We start from the raw sequence: 12,020 nt of genomic DNA on the forward strand, positions 1-12,020 counted from the left end.
CACCCAGCCATTACCCATCTATCCACTCATCCATCCATTCATCCATCCATCCATCCATCTACACATTCACCCATCTATCCCTCCATTCATTCATCTACCCATCCACTCAGTCACCCACCCATCTACCCTTCCACTCATCCATCCATCCAATCATCTACTTTCACACTTATCCATCCATCCATCCTATTATCCATTCATCCACTCATCCATTCACCCATTCATCCACTCATCCATTCTTTCCTCCATCCAGCCATCCACCCTCACACCCAACCACTTATTCACCCATCCATCCATCCACCCACCCATATATTCATTCATCCATCTACCCACCCATGCATTTATCCATCCACCTACCCACTCATCCCTGCATTCATTTATCCACCCACCCATCCATCATCCATCCATCCATCTGTTCATTCATTCACCTACCCAGCTATTCACAACTGGCTCCAAGGTTGGTGTTGGGAAGGCTCTGCAGGTGGTGGATAGGAGTACAGGCTGAGGGCCTGAATTCCTTTGTGATAGTAGGAGAATTACCACATTACCTACTTCTCTGGAATAGTAACAACAATAGTTCCAACCTTGTGGGATTGTGAGAATTATGTGAGATGATGTATGTAAACTGCCTACTATAGTGTCTGGCATGCAATAGGCACTCAATAATTGTCAGCTGTTATTTTTCTCTGACACCCCATCTTGTTCTGCCCTTCTCTGGTTCTGGATGGTTGCTATGCTGTGAAGGTGTGGGGCATCAAAGGAGCAGGCCAGAGTCTCTTCCACCTCCTGCGGAGCCCCGGGGAAGTGAGCAGAAATGTGGGTTCATGTGGTTATGTCTTACTTGTGAGCCCCTCTGGGAAGAGCAGCGCCTCCTGCAGTAACTTGGCTTTACTCTGTTAACTTTAGGGTGTTCTAGTGACTGGATCCTCTCTAGCTGGTGCCTGGGAAATGGCAGCCACTACTAATTCAGCCTTGAAGACAGTACCTTGCCCACTCAGCACCATTACGTAGAAGACAGAACTCAAGAGGTAAGAGTGAAGTCATTGATGTGCTCCTGTGCATCTAAGCATTCCTTCCACCAGACTCTCATCTGCACATCCTTCACCCCTCCACCCACCATGCCATCCATTCATCACCCATTCCCCGACCCATTTATCTGCTCAGCCTTCCATCCACCCAGCCATGCCTCCACCCCTCCACCCATTCCCTTGCCCATGCCATCCATTCCTCACCCATTCCCTCACCCATTCATCTGCTCAACCATCCATCCACTCGCCCTTCCACCCACCTAGCCAGTCCATCTATCTGGTCACCCGTATTGTCCACCCACCCATCTGTCAATCCAATTTATCCACCCATCTGCCCGACCACCCACCTGTTAATTAAATCACTATTCCACCCATCTCCTCATCCATCCCATTCAGCCGCTTAGTCCTTCACCCTTCATCTGGCTGGGGAGCATTTCCTGGGTGCCCCTCTTTGCTAGTACCTGCATCAGCCTCTCTGGGCCTCTGAGCTTGGTCAGAGAAGGGCCTGGGCAAGATCAACTCTCACACGAGTTGGGAAGTAGCTTCTGGCCTGAACGGGAAAAGCCCAGTGCTAGAGGACCCTAAAGGGGGCCAGGGGAGGAGGAGGAGGAGAATTGATGTCTGGGGCATCCAGGAGGGGATGCCAGGGTTAAGGAGCCTTTGCTGTGGAGAGGCTACCAGAGACCCTATGAGGAAGGCCCAGGAGACAAAGGTTCCAGCGCAAGTAGTTTCCTGGGAGGTGATCTCAGGAGTAAGGAAATGAGGTGAGAAAGAGAAGGAGGTGATAAAGGGCATGTCATTGATACAGTTACTGCTGGGGCACTGGAGCCCCATGCGGAGGCCAGGGAAGTGGTGCCCCTCCCAGGGGCAACTCGCCAGGGCCCAGCCACCTGTTCCTGTCAGTCACTGACCAAAAGCTGTCCTGGCAGCATCAGCTCCCCAGCCTGCCCTCTGAATGGCAGAGCGTGCCCATGGCTAGAGACAGCTTTTGGGCAGAGAAGCACTGTGGTTGGTGTAGGAATTGAGACAGGTGGGCCTGAGGTGGCAAGGGCCTGAGATACCAGCGGGGCACCCCCCACCCCATGCCCCACACACAGTGATGTGTTGCTGCTACCTTTCTCCTCAGGCCTAGCCTGCGTTTGGCATGGGAAGCCGGCATGGCATTGGACCCAAATGTTTGTGGGCCATGGGTTAGCTTGGTGGACAGAGGCCAGCTGAGTCTCTGGTGGGGAAGTTTGGCCTGGAAAGGGGATTGGGCACAAGAGGTCATCATCTTCCTCCAAGATTATGAGACATAGGAATGCAACCCCCAACTCTCCCTCTCCCCTCCACATCAGCCTGGGCTTTCCCCCATCCAGCCAAGCTTCCTCACTGCCCCCAGGGTGCCCAGCACATCTTTGCCCCCCACTCCTGACTCTGGCAGTGCCCCCCAGGAGTGCCCCTCCTGGCTGCCTGTGCCCAGCCTAGCCTCCCTGTGATCCTACACCCTGGGCAGGGCCTGACATGAGGGAGAGCCCCAAACCCTGCAGCCAGCCCTGCCTCTCACTGGCTCAGAGCCTCAGTCTCCCCATCTGCAAAGGAAGGGCTGGGCTTTCCAGGCCCCCGTGCTGCATCTGATGAATGGTGACTTGATTAGGAAAGATTCTGAGCTGCCCTGGATGCAGTGGATGAAGCTCTGTGGCTGAGGAATGGTGCTTGCCTGGGCGAGGCTGGAGCAGGCACCTTGGGCGGGGGGCGTGTGCCAGCCTTCCCTGCCCGGAGCGATCTCTGAGGGGTCTTCGAACGGTGAGGCTCGATCATGAGGTCGAGTGCCCCGTCTCCGAATGAGGGTGAATGGCTGTGGGTCGGAGTGCTGGTGAGGGCCCTTGAACCTGTGCTTTTGAGTGCTGATTTGCGGCAGTCTATGTCTCTTTACCACCTGGGATTGCAGGGGCTTGGGACCAAAAGGATGGCAGTGCCACGCACACAGTCAGGCCTCCAGTGTTGGTGTTGTGGGGCACTGGTTTTGCCCTCACAGCCTAGTCTGGAAGCTTCACTCCTGAAAGGCTGTGTGACCTTCACAGTGACTCAGTCTTTCTGAGCTTCCGTCTGCTCATCTGGAAAATGGGGATACTAGTTACAGCGTGATGGTAGGGAGTAAATGAATCAGTTTATTAAAGCTCTTAGAAGAGCACCTGGCAGATAGTAAGCACTTGATAGATACTGAGTGCTGTGCTCGTGCCTCGGGAGGCGCCCCAGCTAGCTGAACAGTCTCTGCGTGGGGGATGGGGGCTGTTGGTGCCTCCCACTCTGAGTCCCTATGTCTTAGCCTGGGTGGTGCAGGCCCCTGCACTCTCCCTTCCGGTCAGTGTTTTCTTGGTGTCTGGGAATGTGAGTCCAGGCCTCGCCCTGGGCTCCTCCCGGATGTCACCGAAACCTGAGAAGCCCAGGGCCTCAGGGCAGTGGGCATGGGGCATCCAGCTCCATCCGGAAGCACCTCCCGGTGACTCCTGGACCCTACCCTTAGGTCACGTGGCAGCTGCCATCTGGCATCCTCTCTAAAAGCTCCCAGCCCAGGCCCTGGTCCATTCTTCAAGTGGACTGGTCGCTGGGAGGCTGCGTCTGTAGGCACCGTGGCCAGCAGAAAAGCAGGGATCTCCGGGGGTCTGCCAGGCCTGTGCTCTCCCCCACTGCCTGCTTTCTGCCTGCTGGGTTTGCTTCACTGCCCCTTGGTGTTGAAACCGCCTTGTCTAGCTCAGGTAGTGTACCCCAGCACCCCTCTCCCATTCCCCTCCCAGCGACCCTGGGACCCTGGAAGGCCAACCTGGGTGTCTGCGAAAGACAATCCTAATTTTAGGAGTGAGCACCTTGTCCCGGCCCTCGAATTCCTTTGTGACCTGGGACAAGTCTCTTTTTCTCTTTTGGACTTGGTTCTCCCATCTGTGAAATGGGGAGCCGGCCTCCTTGCTTGCTAAAAGCCCTCTTGCAGCAAAACAAATTCTCTGATTTCATGTCTTGTCTGATTTCACCATATGCACCCCATTGAGCAGGAGCCAAAAAGGCCTATGTGTCCCTGGTGGAGGATATTGTCCTATATTTTTTAAATTGCGTCCTTAAAGGCCGCATGGTTGTGTAACTTCTTGCCACGCCTGTGTTTATGCAGGAGTGTTCTTGGGACATTGTCTAACTTGTGGTGCTGGGGTTTCTATGCCAGGGTCCCCTTCTGGATCTGTCTTCATGGTGCTGGATTCACCAAGTACCCAGTGAGGGGAGCTCCCAGCACCCCCGGGGAGGGTGTCTGTCTCTCTCACACACGCACACACGGCAGAGCAGGGCTGTGTGAGGCTGAGGACTGACATTCTGGGCTTCAACTCTCTCTTCTGCTCAGTTTCCAGGGTCCTGGGACAAGTGTCTGTTAGTTTTTGGCTCTGGGAAATGAGGGAGTGGGGCGTGAACTTGACCTTGTTGATGGTCTCTGTGTGGTAAAACCACACAGAGAGGAATGTCAACAGAAGTGGGGGTTTCCAGGCCTGTGCGACACCGTCTGGGCAGGTCCGGGGTGCCCAGCCCTGGCAGAGATGCCAGGAGCTGTGGCAGCACCCTCACCAGTCTGGTAGCTGGCCAGTTTCGAGGCCGCCAGCTGCTGGGAGCACGTGCAGACCGGGCTCTCTGGCCTTTGATTCTTGTGATTCTGTTCCTTGCAGGCTTTGAGCTGCTCCGAGCAGGGGCTGGAGCAACCATGACCCGCTGGAAGTCCCTCAAGGCCCCTGGGCCACACAAATCCAGCCCCTGTCAGCTGGTGGCCTCACGCCGGCGTCTGAGTGCCCCGGCCCTGGCTGCCTCCCAGGAATCTGGGTCTGAGCCCCCTTCCCAGCACAGCCTCAGGGGTCCCCCCTGCCACCGGCTCCCCACCTCCTGGCCCAGGCAGAAGCAGTGTCCACCAATCCGGCCCTGCGTCCCAGCTCCTCAGCGTCATGGTGAGGTGGTCAGCTGCAGCGGTGTTGGGGGAGGATGGCAGAGTGAGGAGAGGTGCCCGCAGAGCTTGGGGGCCCATGGTGGGAGACTGCGCTAGAGGTGGTTTAAATCTCAGCTGTCCTGCTTAATGGCTGTGTGGCCTGGGGGGAGTCACTTAACCTCTCTGAACCTGCACCCCCGGGTTGTTGAGAAGATGATCTGAGAGCAACTCCTGATGGGTCTGCTCCCCGAGGCGCTCAGGACCCCGCCTGCTCTCCCTGGATCTCTCTCAGGTGGCAGTTGCTGTGTGCTGCTCGGACTGGCCAGCTCGGGGCTCAGCAACCGGTGCAGCCCTCGGGAGTGTTCTACAGCCTGGCTGGGCAGGCGGCTCCACCGTCACCTGTTGCTCAGGTGTTTGGAGCAGAGGTCAGAGGCCGCGCCTGCTCTGAGGCCGGGACTAGTGTGGGCGTGGCCAGAAGCTGGGTCACCCAGACCGGAGCTGAATCCTGGGATTGCTGCCTCCTGCCTGTGGGACTGGGGCAAGGCCATTCTGGCTTCTGGGCCTCCAGGTCCTTGTTTGTAAAGCAGGGTGGCCCACCCCTCCCTGGAGTGCTTGAGAGGCCTGCAGAAGGCTGTGTGCAGCGCCCGGTCCGCAGTGGTCCCAGCCCCCTAGGACCTTCTCTTGGGGCCTCAGTGTCTTCGTAACTGAGTAACGTGGCTGCAGGTATGCAAGGGGCAAGGCTCTGTCTAGCTCTGAGGTCATGGTGTGACTGGACTGGGACTGGGGGTGCTGGGTCCCCGTGAGCGGGGAAGGGTGGGCCTGTCCAGCTTCTCAGTGTGGAGCTAGTGCTGGAAGGCCCAGGTCTCCCTGCTTCCAGCCTAGCCTAGCCGAGGCAGGCGGCCATCCAGATGCGGCTGCGGGCCAGGCGGTGCCATAGCCCCTAGCTTGCAGATGCCCTAGCCTGTCACTGATAGGCCAGTGTGGGGCCTTTAGTGGGGGCAGTGAGTGTCCTGGGTGTGGACACGTCGGTGGCTGAGAGCAGGCTTTGTTCTGGCTGGCATGGATGCCCTGCTGCAGAGCCTGTCTTGGGGGTGCCTGAATGTGCAGTAGGCTGGCCTGGAGCCAGGTGCTGCCTGCAGTGAGCTGAGGGCGGTCCTGGGAACAGGTGACACCCCTGAACACTGCCCAGATGCCAGGGTGGTAGCCTTGCAATCTTCCTTAGAGACATGGGAAGCAGGGGCTGGGGAGGGCCCTCGACTGAGGTCAGCCAGGGAGCGCCCATGTCTGGGTGCCAGATCTGACCCTCCTTGGCACTGCTGGTGACCAAGAGGCTGCAAGCATGGCATGTGGGTGGACACTGTAGGTTGGGGCGTGTGGGTATCAGGAGGGTGGTGGGACCCAGCTTGGGGTATTCAAAGTGGGTGGTGACAGGGGTGGCAGGCCCCATTCTAGGCCCTAGGAGGGACAACAGGAAACAAAATAGAAAACATCTCACACCTGTAATCCCAGCACTTTGGGAGGTTGAGGCAGGTGGATCGCCTGAGGTCAGGAGCTCGAGACCAGCCTGGCCAACATGGTGAAACCCCGTCTCTACTTAAAATACAAAAATTAACTGGATGTGGTGGCGCAGGCCTGTAATCCCAGCTGCTCAGGAAGCTGAGGCAAGAGAATCGCTTGAACCCAGGAGGCGGAGGTTGCAGTGAGCTGAAATCGCACCATTGCATTCCAGCCTGGGTGACAAGAGCAAGACTCAGTCTTAAAAAAAACAAAGAGGAAGAAAAGAAAAAGAAAACGTGCCGCCCTTGGGGAGTGGTGGTCTCAGGGTGGGGTTGATGGGTGAGTGCCCCCGGCTACATTGTTATTGCTGCCACCATTGTGCCCTCAGAAAGGGCAGTGCGGTGGCTATAGCGGGGATGGGACATGGGTCTACCTGGGGCACAGGGAGACCTCTGGTGCCAAGGTGGTGAGGCAGTGGCAGGATGTCTTGGGGGAGGGTGTCCAGGGTGGATTTGAGTTACAGCCTGGGGCCAGGGGCTGTGGTCGGAAGGGGAATCTGCTGGAGGAGGCTGGGAGGTGAGGTCTGAGGGGTCAGTGGCTTCCCTGTGCAGGTCCTGCATGTCCTGGGGAGCCTCTGGCATTGAGCGGGGGAGGGACAGGCACCGACTCAGCTTCCATAGGCTCTCCATGGCTGGCATGGAGACTGGGGGGCCACGGGTAGAGGCAGAGAGGCTGGCATGGTGTCCCCGGAACTGGCTGGGCAGGCACTGGTGAGATTCAGGCCTTGAGGGTGGCAGAAAGGGTCAGATCCTAAATAGACTCTTCAGAGCCCTCGGTGTGGGAGTGAGGTGTGGAGCTGAGGTTTCTGGCTGGAGTTGCTGGGGGGACAAAGTGGGTGGCCACTTGCACTGGGAAGGTGGAGTGGGGAGCTGGCTTAGGCAAGACCAGAGCACTCATGGGTCAATCAGGGTGGAAGTGTCCTCCAGTCATGTCCGGGGGCCCTGGGACGGGAGTGGAGGAGCCTGGAGCCACCAGCCCAGCCAGACATGCCCTCCTCTCTGTTGCAGGAGCCGCTCTGCCTGGAGGTAGCCTGGGGGCAAGCCAGGGTCCTCCAACCCCCGGGATGACCGCGGCCAGCCGGGCCAACCCCTACAGCATCGTGTCATCGGAGGAGGACGGGCTGCACCTGGTCACCATGTCAGGCGCCAACGGCTTCGGCAACGGCAAGGTGCACACGCGGCGCAGGTGCCGCAACCGCTTCGTCAAGAAGAACGGACAGTGCAACATTGAGTTCGCCAACATGGACGAGAAGTCACAGCGCTACCTGGCTGACATGTTCACCACCTGTGTGGACATCCGCTGGCGCTACATGCTGCTCATCTTCTCGCTGGCCTTCCTCGCCTCCTGGCTGCTGTTCGGCGTCATCTTCTGGGTCATCGCTGTGGTCCACGGTGACCTGGAGCCGGCCGAGGGCCGCGGCCGCACGCCCTGTGTGATGCAGGTGCATGGCTTCATGGCGGCCTTCCTCTTCTCCATCGAGACGCAGACCACCATTGGCTACGGGCTGCGCTGTGTGACGGAGGAGTGCCCGGTGGCCGTCTTCATGGTGGTGGCCCAGTCCATTGTGGGCTGCATCATCGACTCCTTCATGATCGGTGCCATCATGGCCAAGATGGCGAGGCCCAAGAAGCGGGCGCAGACGCTGCTGTTCAGCCACAACGCCGTGGTGGCCCTGCGTGACGGCAAGCTCTGCCTCATGTGGCGCGTGGGCAACCTGCGCAAGAGCCACATCGTGGAGGCCCATGTGCGCGCGCAGCTCATCAAGCCGCGGGTCACCGAGGAGGGCGAGTACATCCCGCTGGACCAGATCGACATCGATGTGGGCTTCGACAAGGGCCTGGACCGCATCTTTCTCGTGTCGCCCATCACCATCCTGCACGAGATTGACGAGGCCAGCCCGCTGTTCGGCATCAGCCGGCAGGACCTGGAGACAGACGACTTTGAGATAGTGGTCATCCTGGAAGGCATGGTGGAGGCCACAGCCATGACCACCCAGGCCCGCAGCTCCTACCTGGCCAACGAGATCCTGTGGGGCCACCGCTTCGAGCCCGTGCTCTTTGAGGAGAAGAACCAGTACAAGATCGACTACTCGCACTTCCACAAGACCTATGAGGTGCCCTCTACGCCTCGCTGTAGCGCGAAGGATCTGGTGGAGAATAAGTTCCTGCTGCCCAGTGCCAACTCCTTCTGCTACGAGAACGAACTGGCCTTCCTGAGCCGTGACGAGGAGGATGAGGCGGACGGAGACCAGGACGGCCGAAGCCGGGACGGCCTCAGCCCCCAGGCCAGGCATGACTTTGACAGACTCCAGGCTGGCAGCGGGGCCCTGGAGCAGCGGCCCTACAGAAGGGAGTCAGAGATCTGAGCCAGCCTTGGCCAACATGCAGCATCCACCCCCAGCCGGGGAGAGGCCCCGCCATCGCTCAGGGGCCCCAGGTTTGAGCAGAACGGGCCCGGTGCCCTGGGTTGCAGACTCAGTAGCGTTTTAGTCGTTTTATGTTTATTTGCAACAGCCTCAGAAGGTTGGCCGGAGAGGGGGCAGCCAGAGTGGCAGCCCCCGGCCTCAGAGGCTATCGCAGGCTCAGGGCAAAGAAGTGGCCTCCTGGGGGTCCAGGCCACAGGGGCCAGGGCTTCTGCCTGAAGATGGAGCTGCAGCCTGCGGGGAAGCAGCTCAGCTCAACGGTGGGCCCAGCCTCTGCTGTCCAAGGCTGTCCGGCTGCGGTGCTCCTTGCTGGTTTTTAACTTGGGGAGAAACACCGGGTTTCAGCTTTCTCGACCTTAGCTTGGGTGAGACTGTTTACAAAAAAAAAAAAAATTACCATGCAATTGAAAAAAATTTTTTAATTCATAGGGGGCAAAAAGAACAATTAGAATTCCATGGGTCTGCCAGGATGCAGCAGCTGGCTGGAGGCTCCAGAGGGTTCCCCGAGGTGGGACTGGCCTCTCCCTGTGTGTGTGGGCACCGCAGTCCCTGGGCAAGCAGGGTGCTCTGGGACCGCACTTCGTCGAGCTCACGAACCAGCTAGGCTCTGTTTGTGATAGAAAAATCAAGACCATGTTAATGATCATAAGAAAAGCTTTCTACTGTCATTGGGGTGGTGGGTGGGGGCTGGGAAGAAACTGGTTTGAGCTTTTAGAGTTTGACTTTGTACCTTAGAGATGCGTCTCAGGGCCAGGCATGGGACCTACCTTCGAGGGTTCCTCCCCCAACCCTCGATTTTCCTGTTTTGCTTCTCTCTCCGTTTCTGTCCAGGCCTCCACCCCTTCCACAGTGAGGGGTGGTTAGGAGCCATAGGCCGCGATGGCTCCTTGGAAGGGAAGTCGGGATCCCAGGCTAGGAGGAAGCTGGCAGCCCTGTCCCCACCGGGCCCAGAGTGTGAGTCGTGCCTTAGAGACTCCGGGTTGTCCTGTTCTTTCTGGGCTCGCTCGTCTCCCCGACCCTGTCCCACCCCTCCCCGCCCGTACCTCCACTGCTGAATTTCCTCCAGCCCCTCTGTCTGCCTTGTGAAGGTGGCAGGGGCCAGGTCTGCCTGCCATAGGACCACGTCGTGTCCCTCCCTCACCTGGGGCAGCACAGCGGAGTCCAGGCAGGGCACAGCCAGGCCCTGGTCAGCGCTGAATGGCAGAGGAAAGATCTTAGGAAAGGAGAGGAATCATCACCCCCTCCCATCAACTGGGATGACCGGGGAGTGCCACGCCCATTCAAAGCTGAATCAGAAACCAGCCACGGAACAGAATTCCTGCCGAGGCTTCCGGGGTCGCTCCTCCACCACCCTCCCCCAGGTCGAGGCACTGTGGCACCCTCATCAGGAAGAGGTTTGGGGTCCCCTTGTTGTCACCGCTGGCTCTGCCACTCCATCTTGTTCATGGTAGCTGGTTGGGTCAGGTCTGTGATGGAGCCAGGCCCTTCCCAGGACCGCGGAGAAAAACTGCTCTCTAGTCGGACCTCTCCAGAAGCTGGTAATCAGAAAGGATGTGTCTCTTGCTCCAACTCTGCCCCGGAGACAGCTCAGAGCCAGAAGGCACCAAGGACTCTGGCCCAAGTGGGGAAGCTGAGGCAGAGAGCAGAGGGGGTCATGCAGTGAGCAGCTGGGGTGCGGGAGGCAGAGAGGGGCCGGGGGCCTGCGGTGGGGGCGTCTGCCTCTTCCCTCCACCTCCTCCGCTCCTCAGCGGCTGAAGACTCAGCCCTGAGGTCTGGGGCCATGGAAGTGAAGACACCTGGCCCCTACACCCTGGAGTAGGCCCGACTCAGCATCCTGCCCCAGCTTCAGCCCCACACTCATTTCTGGCATAGAAGATTCCGTCGAGACAGCTCTTTCCTCTCGGGGTCTGCCGGGGGTGCCTCAGCCGGTTCCTGCTCCCAGGCCTGGCCCCGAAGCCTGAGGGGCTTTCTCAGCCTTAGCCCTGGGTGCTGGGGTGAAGTTGGCAGCGGAGAGCTTGACCCTTCACCTCCCTGATGGCCATGCTGAGGGACAGTGGTGACCCTGGTCACTTGGTGCTGGTGTAGGGGCCTGTGCCCTCCCAGGGCCAGTGAGCCAGCCTTCTGCTCCCCTGACCCAGAGTTGAGTCCAGGGGCCCCAGGCCCACCCCCTGGCCCTCTTGGAGGTCTGTGCCCTTGCCTCCCAGCCCCCACCCTGCAGGAGAGCAGCCCCAGCACCTCGTCTCCCCAAAGGCAGGCAGATGCTTGATTCTCCTGCCCTCTTTCTTCCTTCCCCTGTATTTATTTATTTATTTATTGCTTGTGCTAAAGACCAAAATAGTCTCCCTCTTTAGTGCACTTGAAGCGGGAGGGCGGATGGGACGAGCCAGGAGCGAGGAAGACTTGGCCCCTGGGGAGTGTGTGTGTGGAGGCATGTGCCTGTGTGAGCCTGCATAGCATACATGTGTGGCGCACACATGCCCACTCGGCTCTTCACGTGTATGACTGGGTTAGTAATATAGATATGTGATCTATACGTGTGTGTGTGTATGCAGGTGGTTTTGTGTCTGTCTACCCACAGGTGTGTCCGTGTGGAAGTTTCCTGTGAGGGTGGGCACCTACCCATGAGGGTGGGCACTGGCACAGTTGAACCCCACGGTCCCCGACCCTCTGCCCTGATTACGCACGTCTGCGCCTGAGCGGAGCTTGTGTTCCAGGATGAGGCACCTGGAGGTGAGCGTGTGCATCCGGCTTGTGTGTAGGAGGCTGTGTGTGTGCCCATGTGAACCCGTGTACTTGAGTGTGTGTCTGTGCGCAGCCTGTGCCTGCTGCTCAGAGCACGGTGGCCGCCCCCTGAGCCTCTGCTGGTGCTGTGCTGCCTGGTCCCCGCCCAGAGGGTCCTGGGGGGCGGGGAGGAGCCACTGTTGGGAGGCCCCTGTACAGGGTGTCTGCCCTGCGTGAGGTCAGAGAATGTCAAATTATTTTAAATGGTGAAACTGGAGAATTTTCATGTTATTTTCAATACATAGCAGTATCTAAAGACATAGGCGATGAGACTAGACCACATTAAATGCATTTTGATCTC

General features: G+C 58.5%; 1 protein-coding gene across 3 annotated transcripts in view; it reads left to right on the top strand.

Annotated features, from left to right (window-relative positions):
- The window catches only part of KCNJ12 (potassium inwardly rectifying channel subfamily J member 12), a 40,357-nt gene extending 30,765 nt beyond the window's left edge, over nucleotides 1–9,592 (top strand). Inside the window, exons 2-4 of one of the 3 annotated variants that reach the window (XM_065532899.2) lie at nucleotides 904–1,025; nucleotides 4,709–4,981; nucleotides 7,524–9,592. In XM_065532899.2, coding sequence (XP_065388971.1) covers nucleotides 4,744–4,981; nucleotides 7,524–8,881 — 1,596 coding nt within the window. In that variant the 5' untranslated portion in view covers nucleotides 904–1,025; nucleotides 4,709–4,743 and the 3' untranslated portion in view covers nucleotides 8,882–9,592. The remainder of the gene's footprint in view (nucleotides 1–903; nucleotides 1,026–4,708; nucleotides 4,982–7,523) is intronic. The other 2 variants (XM_005583150.5, XM_015437783.4) reach the window with 2 other exon arrangements.
- The last annotated feature ends 2,428 nt before the right edge of the window (nucleotides 9,593–12,020 follow it).

Source organism: Macaca fascicularis, chromosome 16 (assembly GCF_037993035.2).
Source record: "Macaca fascicularis isolate 582-1 chromosome 16, T2T-MFA8v1.1".
NCBI lineage: Eukaryota > Metazoa > Chordata > Mammalia > Primates > Cercopithecidae > Macaca > Macaca fascicularis.